The sequence below is a fragment of the Cherax quadricarinatus genome, chromosome 88 (assembly GCF_038502225.1).
Source record: "Cherax quadricarinatus isolate ZL_2023a chromosome 88, ASM3850222v1, whole genome shotgun sequence".
In the NCBI taxonomy this organism is placed as follows: Eukaryota; Metazoa; Arthropoda; class Malacostraca; order Decapoda; family Parastacidae; genus Cherax; species Cherax quadricarinatus.
Genome location: NC_091379.1, coordinates 986160 through 999170, shown reverse-complemented (window position 1 = coordinate 999170; position 13011 = coordinate 986160). Strand labels below are relative to the sequence as shown.

Here is a 13011-nt window from a genome sequence, read left to right as displayed (position 1 = left end):
CCTGAGGGAGGGGGAGGAGAGGGGAGGGGGAGGGGAAGGGGTTAGAGAGGGGTGAAGGAGGGCCATGGATGATGCGAAATTAGTCGAGGGAACAGTCGAACTAGTATTTAAAAAGGCGAATACTCTGAAAAGTGAAGATTTACAGGTACATTTAGAGGTAAAAACCGGGAAGGCAGGTGCGGTATTTCCTGGGGTTTTTTCTTCAGCATTAAACTGGTGGTGAGAGATTGTCTTGTGGGACGTGAAGAAGAATTAGGCAACTCTGTGAAGAGGGAAGGAGTGGAATAAGGCAGGGAGAGAGAGAGAGAGAGAGAGAGAGACAGAGCGGGGCCACAAAGAATGAGAGAGAGAGAGATAATAGCTCTTAGAATATAAAAACCATGGTGGAACTCTCAACCTTAATCTCTTAGAAGCCTTAAGTGTAAAAGAATAGATGGAGGGAGGGAGGAACAGCCTCCAGCAGGAGGAAGATCACGTCTCTCCAACATGCACTCCCTACCTCCCTCCCTGCACTCTCCCCAGCGTCTCTCTCCCTCACTCTCTCCCTCATCCCCTGGCCTCCAACACTCCCCCACCTCCCTCGTCCTAGCCTGGCAGGGCACAGCCGCTACACAACTACCCTAACTTCCAGTTTGTGCGGTCGTTTTACCTCGCGCAAACGGTCGTACCAGGTCGTCCCTGTGTGTTAGTGTGTCATTTGCATTATCCTTTACATTAGATCATTAAGAAACACTTCAGTCTACCCAAAGACCAAAATACGTCCCCTCCATACCTGTCTAGACTCAGATAGGCCCTGAAACATCGTAATTTTGGAGTGCTTAGGCCTATTGTGTCCAAACAAGCTGGTGACAGTTAGTGACAAGTGGTTAAGAGGGACCTAGGAGTTCCTAGTAAGCGCTGGGAGGGACTTAGGAGGAGCTGAGGAACTGCAACGACCCCTACTACACGACCACCTAGGAGAGATGGATCCTATGTACTACCCTTGGTGAGTCACGAGGACACTGGTGAGTCACGAGGACATACTGGTGAGTCACAAGGACACACTGGTGAGTCACGAGGACACTGGTGAGTCAGGATATTAGTGAGTCACGAGGACACTGGTGAGTCAGGATATTAGTGAGTCACGAGGACACTGGTGAGTCAGGATATTAGTGAGTCACGAGGACACACTGGTGAGTCAGGATATTAGTGAGTCACGAGGACACACTGGTGAGTCAGGATATTAGTGAGTCACGAGGACACACTGGCGAGTCAGGATATTAGTGAGTCACTAGGACACACTGGTGAGTCAAAATATTAGTGAGTGACGAGGACATACTGGTGAGTCAGGATATTAGTGAGTCAAGAGGACACTGGTGATTCAGGATATTAGTGAGTCACGAGAACACACTGGTGAGTCACGAGGACATACTGGTGAATCACGAGTACACACTAGTGAGTCACGAGGACACTGGCGAGTCAGGATATTAGTGAGTCACGAGGACACACTGGTGAGTCAGGATATTAGTGAGTCACGAGGACACACTAGTAAGTCACGAGGACACACTAGTGAAGCACGAGGACACTGGCGAGTCAGGATATTAGTGAGTCACGAGGACACACTAGTGAGTCACGAGGACACTGGCGAGTCAGGATATTAGTGAGTCACGAGGACACACTGGTGAGTCAGGATATTAGTGAGTCACGAGGACACACTGGTGAGTCAGGATATTAGTGAGTCGTGAGGACACACTGGTGAGTCAGGATATTAGTGAGTCGTGAGGACACACTGGTGAGTCAGGATATTAGTGAGTCATGAGGACACACTGGTGAGTCAGGATATTAGTGAGTCACGAGGACACTGGCGAGTCAGGATATTAGTGAGTCACGAGGACACACTAGTGAGTCACGAGGACACTGGCGAGTCAGGATATTAGTGAGTCACGAGGACACACTGGTGAGTCAGGATATTAGTGAGTCGTGAGGACACACTGGTGAGTCAGGATATTAGTGAGTCACGAGGACATACTGGCGAGTCAGGATATTAGTGAGTCACGAGGACACACTGGTGAGTCAAAATATTAATGAGTCACGAGGACATACTAGTGAGTCACGAGGACACACTGGTGAGTCAGGATATTAGTGAGTCACGATAACACACTGGTGAGTCACGAGAACATACTGGTGAATCACGAGTACACACTAGTGAGTCACGAGGACACTGGCGAGTCACGCGTACACTGGTGAGTCACGAGGACACACTGGCGAGTCAGGATATTAGTAAGTCACGAGGACACACTAGTGAGTCACGAAGGCACACACCAGCGAGTCACGAGATCACACACTAGTGAGTCACAAGGACACATTGGTGAGTCACGAGGACACACACTAGTGGGTCACGAGGACACACTATTGAGTCACGAGGACACACAATGGTGAGTAACGAGGACACTAGTGAATAACGAGAACGCACTAGTGAGTCAAGAGGCCACATACTAGTGAGTGGAGGGCAAACACTAGTGAATCACGAGGACACACTAGTAAGTAACGAGGACACACTACTGTGTCATGAGGACACATACTAGTGATTCACGAGGACACACTGGTGAGTCACGAGGACATAAATTAGTGAGTCACGAGGACACAGTAATGAGTCACGAGGACACAGTAATGAGTCACGAGGACACAGTAATGAGTCACGAGGACACACTAGTGATTCACGAGGACACAGTAATGAGTCACGAGGACACAGTAAGGAGTCACGAGGACACACTAGTGAGTCACGAGGACACACTAGTGATTCACGAGGACACAGTAATGAGTCACGAGGACACAGTAAGGAGTCACGAGGACACACTAGTGATTCACGAGGACACAGTAATGAGTCACGAGGACACAGTAAGGAGTCACGAGGACACTAGTGAGTCACGAGGACACAGTAATGAGTCACGAGGACACAGTAAGGAGTCACGAGGACACACTAGTGAGTCACGAGGACACAGTAATGAGTCACGAGGACACAGTAAGGAGTCACGAGGACACACTAGTGAGTCACGAGGACACAGTAATGAGTCACGAGGACACACTAGTGACTGCAATACGAAAGGCCTAGAGCTGTCATATATATATATATATATATATATATATATATATATATATATATATATATATATATATATATATATATATATATATATATATATATACATACATACATACATCCATCCATACACAGTGGAACCCCGGTGTTCAAAAGTATCGGACTTCGAACAGTGTTGAGTCCGGACAGTTTTGTTCAGAAAATATTGAGTCGGTCATTGAATATTTTTCTGACGCCTGAACGCAGTAACTTGTTTCAGATTCTGTTGTAAATATCTTGACAGGAAAGTTCTGTTTCAGAAGTGCTTTGATGTGACCTCTGACACTGACCTGACTCTCACTGACACTGACCTGACTCTCACTGACACTGACCTGACTCTCACTGACACTGACCTGACTCTCACTGACACTGACCTGACTCTCACTGACACTGACCTGACTCTCACTGACACTGACCTGACTCTCACTGACACTGACCTGACTCTCACTGACACTGACCTGACTCTTACTGACAGACCTGACTCACGCTGACCTGACTCTCACTGACACTGACCTGACTCTCACTGACACTGACCTGACTCTCACTGACACTGACCTGACTCTCACTGACACTGACCTGACTCTCACTGACACTGACCTGACTCTCACTGACACTGACCTGACTCACTGACTTTTGGAAGAGTCGCATCAACATCTAGTGTGTGAAGATGATAATTAAAGCCTCTTGGGGGTTGTGTTGGGGATGTGTTGGAGGTTGTGTTGGGGGTTGTGTTGGAGATGTGTTGGGGTTGTGCTGGGGATGTGTTGGGGTGTGTTGGGGATGTGTTGGGGGTTGTGTTGGAGGTTGTGTTGGGGGTTGTGTTGGAGATGTGTTGGGGTTGTGTTGGGGATGTGTTGGGGGGTGTGTTGGGGATGTGTTGGGGGTTGTTTTGGGAATGTGTTGGGAATGTGTTGGGGATGTGTTGGGGGATGTGTTGGGGGTTGTGTTGGGGTTGTATTGGAGATGTGTTGGGGTTGTGTTGGGGTTGTGTTGGGGATGTGTTGGGGTTGTGTTGGGGTTGTGTTGGAGGTTGTGTTGGAGATGTGTTGGGGTTATGTTGGGGTTGTGTTGGGGATGTGTTGCGGGTTGTGTTGGGGATGTGTTGGGGGTTGTGTTGGGGGATGTGTTGGGGTTGTGTTGGAGATGTGTTGGGGTTGTGCTGGGGATGTGTTGGGGGTGTGTTGGGGATGTCTTGGGGGTTGTGTTGGGGATGTGTTGGGGGTTGTGTTGGGGGTTGTGTTGGAGATGTGTTGGGGTTGTGCTGGGGATGTGTTGGGGGTGTGTTGGGGTTGTGTGGGGGGTTGTGTTGGGGATGTGTTGGGGGTTGTGTTGGGGGATGTGTTGGGGTTGTGTTGGGAGTTGTGTTGGGGATGTGTTGGGGGATGTGTTGGGAGATGTGTTGGGGATTGTGTTAGGGATGTGTTGGGGGTTGTGTTGGAGATGTGTTGGGGTTGTGCTGGGGATGTGTTGGGGGTTGTGTTGGAGATGTGTTGGAGATGTGTTGGGGATGTGTTGGGGTTGTGCTGGGGATCTGTTGGGGGTGTGTTGGGGATGTGTTGGGGTTGTGTTTGGGTTGTGTTGGGGGTTGTGTTGGAGATGTGTTGGGGTTGTGCTGGGGATGTGTTGGGGGTGTGTTGGGGATGTGTTGGGGTTGTGTTGGGAGTTGTGTTGCGGGTTGTGTTGGGGGTTGTGTTGGGGATGTGTTGCGGGTTGTGTTGGGAATGTGTTGGGAATGTGTTGGGGATGTGTTGGGGGATGTGTTGGGGATGCGTTGGGGGTTGTGTTGGGAATGTGTTGGGGGTTGTGTTGGGGTTGTATTGGGGGTTCTGTTGGGAGATGTGTTGGGGTTGTATTGGGGGTTGTGTTGGAGGATATGATGGGGTTGTTTTGGGGGTTATGTTGGGGTTACATTGGGGTTTTTATTGGGGGTTATATTTCGGGTTGTATTGGGGGTTATATTGGGGGTTGTATTAGTTATAGTATGTGATAATACAGTGATGTATTTCTGACAACTTTAAATTATAAACTGTAATATATATATATATATATATATATATATATATATATATATATATATATATATATATATATATATATATATATATATATATATATATATATATATAATGTGCCGAACAGATAAAACTTACGATTTTGGCTCAAATACCAACACTGTTCTTGCCGAATAAAGCAAACGAAAATTTGTGTATGCAATAATTTCGCAAAAATCATTCTGAACCTAACGAAAAAATATATTTCATTGTGGTTGTATATCAGAAATATGTTTAGTTGGATTAATCTAAATTAAATTGCGCATGTTATAAGGTCAGGTAAGTTTCCTAAGGTTCTTTTGGTACAAAATTATTAATTTTTACATTAACATAAATGAAAGAAATATTTCATTAAATGTATGAGAGAAAATTTTAGAAAAGACTTAATTTTAAATGAGTTCTTGATAATTGACCAATTTTACCTATTCAGCACGAAATATATATATATATATATATATATATATATATATATATATATATATATATATATATATATATAGATATATATATATGCAAAACAACCACTGTGAAAGAATATTGAAATTCCAAGCGCATTCCTGACTTTTCACATTATCACATAATTCCTTGATAATGTGAGAAATCACGAAGGCACTCGAAATTTAACTATTCTTTCACAGTGGTTGTTTTGCATATTCTGATATCACCTGTTTACTGTGATCTTATTGCATATATATATATATATATAATATATATATATAAATATATATAGAAATATATATATATTTATATATATATTTATATGAAGCTGGTTCAGAAAACCAAGAGTCACGTTAATCTATGTTTATTTCAACCAATTTGGAGGGGGAGGGGGAGGGGAAGGGGAGAGGTGAGGGGGTAGGGGAAGGCGCAGGCGCAGTGCAGTTTGCGCATATAGATTACCTTGCAACTGGCTAACCCTCCCCTCTCCCTCCCCTCTCCCTCCCCTCTCCTACCTCCCTCCCTTTCTCCCTCCCTCCCTCCCTCCCCCTTTCCTGATTTCGCCCTTCTCTCCTTTGATTCCCCTCAGTTTTGATTCCCCTCAGTTTTGATTCCCCTCACTTTTGATTCCCCTCAGTTTTGATTCCCTCAGTTTTGATTCCCCTCACCTTTGATTCCCCTCAGTTTTGATTCCCCTCACCTTTGATTCCCCTCACCTTTGATTCCCCTCACCTTTGATTCCCCTCACCTTTGATTCCCCTCAGTTTTGATTCCCCTCACCTTTGACTCCCCTCAGTTTTGATTCCCCTCACCTTTGATTCCCCTCACCTTTGATTCCCCTCACCTTTGATTCCCCTCGTCTTTGATTCCCCTCACATTGATTCCCCTCACCTTTAATTCCCCTCCCATTCATTCTCCTCACCTTTGTTTCCCCTCCCATTCATTCCCCTCACCTTTGATTCCCCTCCCATTCATTCCCTTCACCTTTGATTCCCCTCCCATTCATTCCCCTCATATTTGATTCCTCTCCCATTCATTCTCCTCACCTTTGATTCCCCTCACCTTTGATTCCCCTCCCATTGATTCCCCTCCCATTCATTCCCCTCACCTTTGATTCCCCTCCCATTGATTCCCCTCCCATTCATTCCCCTCACCTTTGATTCCCCTCCCATTGATTCTCCTCCCATTCATTCCCCTCACCTTTGATTCCCCTCCCATTGATTTCCCCCACATTTAATTCTTCTCTCATTGATTCCCCTCACATTTGATTCCCCTCCCATTGATTCCCCTCACATTTGATTCCTCTCTCATTGATTCCCCTCACCTTTGATTCCCCTCCCGTTGTTTCCCCTCACCTTTGATTCCGCTCACCTTTGATTCCCCTCACATTTGATTCCTCTCACATTTGATTCCCCTCCCATTTGATTCCCCTCTCATTAATTCACCTCACCTTTGATTCCCCTCCCATTGATTCCTCTCACCTTTGATTCCCCTCACGTTGATTCCCCTCACATTTGATTCCCCTCACATTTGATTCCCCTCACATTTGATTCCCTTCACATTTGATTCCCCTCACATTTGATTCCCCTCACATTTGATTCCCCTCACATTTGATTCCCCTCACATTTGATTCCCCTCTCATTGATTCCTCTCATTTGATTCCCCTCATTGATTCCCCTCACATCTGATTCCCCTCCCATTGATTCCCCTCACATTTGATTCCCCTCTCATTGATTCCCATCACATTTGATTCCCTTCACATTTGATTCCCCTCACATTTGATTCCCCTCTCATTGATTCACCTCACATTTGATTCCTTTCCCATTGATTCCCCTCTCATTGATTCCCCTCACATTTGATTTCCCTCCCATTGATTCCCCTCACCTTTGATTCCCTGCCCATTGATTCCCCTCCCATTGATTCCCCTCACATTGATTCCCCTCACATTGATTCCCCTCCCATTGATTCCCCTCACATTTGATTCCCCTCCCATAGATCTTTTAATTCTACCAGGATTCGTTTATCTCTCCCCTCTCCCCTGGTCTTTCTCCCCTTCTGGTTTTCTCTCCCCTCCCCTCTCCTACTTCTCTCTCTCCCTTTCCCTTGTCTCCCCTCCCCCTTCCTTCGTCTCTCTCTATCTTCTCCTCTCTTTTCCCAATCCCTTTAATCTTCTTCTCCCGTCCCCTTCTTCTACCCTCCTCCCTCCTCCCCCTTCCCACCCCTCCCCTCCTCCCCCTCCACCAGTCTTCAAGACAAACTGGGTCAGGTCATCACAGTTTTTTTTAGAAGTTTGTTAAAAAAACCATTATTGATGAGTTATTATAATGGTCTGTCCCCTCCCCCATTACCCTCCCCCCATTACCATCCCCCCTTTATCCTCCCCATCTTCCTCTCCTGTTATTACTCTCATGACTTTTTTTTCGACCTCTCTCTCTCTGTCTCTCTGTCTGTCTGTCTCTCTCTCTCTCTCTCTCTCTCTCTCTCTCTTTCTCTCTCTCTCTCTCTCTCTCTCTCTCTCTCTCTCTCTCTCTCTCTCTCTCTCTCTCTCTCTCTCTCTCTCTCGCTCGCTCTCATATGGTGTAATAACACACACAATACGTGCTAAAGGGATAACTGGCAAAGTAGGGAGATGGATCTTCAACTTCCTAACAAATCGAACACAAAGAGTAGTGGTAAACAGAGTTAAATTGGAAGCTGCCATAGTGAAGAGCTCTGTTCCACAAGGCACAGTACTCGCCCCTATCCTGTTCCTCATCCTCATATCAGGCATAAACACAGATGTAAACCATAGCACCGTCTCTTCCTTTGTAGACGATACTAGGATCTGCATGAGAGTGTCATCCATTGAGGACACTGTTAACCTCCAAGAAAATATATACCAAGTTTTCCAATGGGCAACGGAGAACAATATGATGTTCAATGAAGACAAATTCCAACTACTCCGTTGTGGAAAATTGGAGGAAATAATAACTAGATCTCTAATCTCACAATAGAGCGGAAAAGTAATGTGAAGGACCTGGGAGTGGTAATGTCTGAGGATCTCACCTTCAGTGATCACAACAATGCCACTATCACATCTGCGAGGAAACTGATAGGATGGATAATGAGAACATTCAAGACAAGAGATGCCAAGCCCATGATGATCCTTTTTAAATCACTTGTTCTCTCTAGGCTGGAATACTGCTGTACATTAACATCTCCATTCAAAGCAGGTGAAATTGCAGATCTAGAGAATGTACAGAGAACCTTTATTGCACATGTAAGCTCCATTAAACACCTTAACTACTGGGAACGCTTGGAAGCACTTAACTTGTACTCACTGGAGCGCAGGCGAGAGAGATGCATCATAATCTACACCTGGAAGATCCTTGAGGGACTGGTTCCTAATCTGCACACAGAAATCACTCCCTACGAAAGCAAAAGACTTGACAGGCGATGCAACATTCCCCAGTGAAAAGTAGGAGTGTCATTAGTACACTAAGAGAAAACACAGTAAGTGTCCGGGGCCCAAGGCTGCTCAACATCCTCCCACCAACCATAAGGGGGATTACCAATAGACCCCTGATTGTCTTCAAGAGGGAACTGGACAGATACTTAAAGTCAGTGCCGGATCAGCCGGGCTGTGGTTCGTACGTTGGACTACGTGCGGCCAGCAGTAACAGCCTGGTTAATCAGGCCCTGATCCACCGGGAGGCCTAGTCATGGACCGGGCCGCGGGGGCGTTGATCCCCGAAATGCGCTCCAGACACCAGAGGAGGTAAAACAGTCATATATATATATATAATATATATATATATATATGTATATATATATATATATATATATATATATATATATATATATATATATATATATATCGTACCTAATAGGTAAAAATTGTCAGTTAGCAAGAACTCATTTAAAATTCAGTCCTTTCTAAAAAAATTCTCTCATACATGCATTTTTTCATTAATGTTAATGTAAAAATTAATAATTTTGTACCAAAAGTACCTTAGAAAACTTGCCTAACCTTATTATAACATGCGCAGATTAATTTAGCCTAATCCAACTATATATATTCCATATAAGTTAACACTAATTTAATAATAAACAAACAAAATGAAATATATTTTTTTCGTTAGGTTCGTAATGATTTTTTGCAAAATTACCGCATGCACAAATTCTCGCTTGTCCTATTCGGCAAGAAGAGCGTTGCTATTTAAGCCAAAATAGCAAGTTTTATGTATTCGGCACGACACACACACACACGTGTGTATATATATCTATATATATATATATATATATATATATATATATATATATATATATATATATATATATATATATATATATGTATATATATATGTCGTGCCGAATATGTAAAACTGGTCAATTAGCTAGAACTCATTTAAAATTAAGTCCTTTCTAAAAAAAATTCTTATACGATTAAAGATATATTTTTTCATTAATGTTAATGTAAAAATTTTTAATTTTGCACCAAAAGAATGTTAGAAAACTTACCTAACCTTATTATAACAAGAACAATTTATTTTAGCCTAACCCAACTAAGTATATTTTAGATTTGTTTATAGTATTTTAATACTAAACAAACACAATGAAATATATTTGTTTCGTTAGGTTCAGAAAAAATTTGACGAAATTATTGCATACACAAATTTTCACTTGGCCTATATGGCAAGATGAGCGTTGCTATTTAAGCCAAGATCGCAAGTTCTACCTATTCGGCACGACATATATATATATATATATATATATATATATATATATATATATATATATATATATATATATATATATGTAATATCTATATATATATTATGGAAAATTCTGTCTAGACACTTTCTGCCTTTGAAGTAAATTGCTGAATAAATTTCCTGCAAGTAGTAAAACTCAATTTATTCTGAAATGTAAAGTGATTTTCAACCTTAAAGGAGAACACAAATTAGAAATATGATCTGGAGGTGTTTGGGTCCGTCTTGCTTCAAGGTGGAGGTGATGGAGGGCGAGCCTTGATACCTGCCAGGGGAAGGGCTCTTGATCCACACGGGTGGAGCTATTCTATCCCCACATTGTCAGGGCACTGTGTACCTTACAGGTTTAGGGCTTTATAATAATAATACTATAATTATTATTATTTCCATTACAGTTGTCGTTATTTTCTTTATTATTATTATTATTATTATTATTCTAACATTAATAAGTTTGCATGAAGAACACTAAAAAAGTTTGTAATAGATACAAACTCCAGATCAACATGAAGTTGATAGATAAAAAAGTATTTTGAACTTTAGTAATATTGTAAATGATTGTCTGAGGCGCCGGGAAAAAGTAAGACTGGATGTAGTTGGTGTTTTGTTGATAAAGCTGCAGAGAGTGTTGAATTATGATGGGAATGTGTTTATGGGAGCAACTGGCGGGTTTCAATCCCATTTGAAGTTGGGAACTTGTTTGGATTCTTTATAAGTGGCAAGTTATAGCGTTGTGACCACTGTTACTACGTATATGCTGAGAGATATACGTATATCATAGTGTATATGTTGAGAGATATATATCTACGTGTATATACACTTAAAGATATACATTATTATTATTATTATCACACTGGCCGATTCCCACCAAGGCAGGGTGGCCCGAAAAAGAAAAACTTTCACCATCATTCACTCCATCACTGTCTTGCCAGAAGGGTGCTTTACACTACAGTTTTTAAACTGCAACATTAACACCCCTCCTTCAGAGTGCAGACACTGTACTTCCCATCTCCAGGACTCAAGTCCGGCCTGCCGGTTTCCCTGAATCCCTTCATAAATGTTACTTTGCTCACACTCCAACAGCACGTCAAGTATTAAAAACCATTTGTCTCCATTCACTCCTATCAAACACGCTCACGCATGCCTGCTGGAAGTCCAAGCCCCTCGCACACAAAACCTCCTTTACCCCCTCCCTCCAACCTTTCCTAGGCCGACCACTACCCCGCCTTCCTTCCACTACAGACTGATACACTCTTAAAGTCATTCTGTTTCGCTCCATTCTCTCTACATGTCCGAACCACCTCAACAACCCTTCCTCAGCCCTCTGGACAACAGTTTTGGTAATCCCGCACCTCCTCCTAACTTCCAAACTACGAATTCTCTGCATTATATTCACACCACACATTGCCCTCAGACATGACATCTCCACTGCCTCCAGCCTTCTCCTTGCTGCAACATTCATCACCCATGCTTCACACCCATATAAGAGCGTTGGTAAAACTATACTCTCGTACATCTCTGTGTATATACACTGAGAGATACATCTCTGTGTATATACACTGAGAGATACATCTCTGTGTATATACACTGAGAGATACATCTCTGTGTATATACACTGAGAGATACATCTCTGTGTATATACACTGAGAGATACATCTCTGTGTATATACACTGAGAGATACATCTCTGTGTATATACACTGAGAGGCATACATCTCTCTGTATACATACACAGAAAAGCATACACCTTGTTTAATAGTAAACAAACACAATGAAATATATTGTTTTCGTTACGCTCAGAATGATTTTTGCGAAATTATTGCATACAAAAATTTTACCTTGCCTTATTCGGCAAGAAGAGCGTTGCTATTTAAGCCAAAATAGCAAGTTCTACCTATTCGGCACGACACACCAACGCGAAACACCAACGTCAAAGACCTGGGAGTGATTATGTCGGAGGATCTCACCTTCAAGGACCATAACATTGTATCAATCGCATCTGCTAGAAAAATGACAGGATGGATAATGAGAACCTTCAAAACTAGGGAGGCCAAGCCCATGATGACACTCTTCAGGTCACTTGTTCTATCTAGGCTGGAATATTGCTGCACTCTAACAGCACCTTTCAAGGCAGGTGAAATTGCCGACCTAGAAAATGTACAGAGAACTTTCACGGCGCGCATAACGGAGATAAAACACCTCAATTACTGGGAGCGCTTGAGGTTTCTAAACCTGTATTCCCTGGAACGCAGGAGGGAGAGATACATGATTATATACACCTGGAAAATCCTAGAGGGACTAGTACCGAACTTGCACACGAAAATCACTCACTACGAAAGCAAAAGACTTGGCAGACGATGCACCATCCCCCCAATGAAAAGCAGGGGTGTCACTAGCACGTTAAGAGACCATACAATAAGTGTCAGGGGCCCGAGACTGTTCAACTGCCTCCCAGCACACATAAGGGGGATTACCAACAGACCCCTGGCAGTCTTCAAGCTGGCACTGGACAAGCACCTAAAGTCAGTTCCTGATCAGCCGGGCTGTGGCTCGTACGTTGGTTTGCGTGCAGCCAGCAGCAACAGCCTGGTTGATCAGGCGCTGATCCACCAGGAGGCCTGGTCACAGACCGGGCCGCGGGGGCGTTGACCCCCGAA

The 13011-nt window shown here is 43.5% G+C and overlaps 1 protein-coding gene across 6 annotated transcripts in view; it reads left to right on the top strand.

The window, feature by feature from the left end:
- Nucleotides 1-603: 603 nt before the first annotated feature.
- The window catches only part of LOC128698571 (polyhomeotic-like protein 1), a 190888-nt gene continuing 178480 nt past the window's right edge, over nucleotides 604-13011 (top strand). For all 6 annotated transcript variants that reach the window (XM_070103817.1, XM_070103816.1, XM_070103815.1 and 3 more), the window contains exon 1: nucleotides 604-985. In XM_070103817.1, coding sequence (XP_069959918.1) covers nucleotides 963-985 — 23 coding nt within the window. In that variant the 5' untranslated portion in view covers nucleotides 604-962. The remainder of the gene's footprint in view (nucleotides 986-13011) is intronic.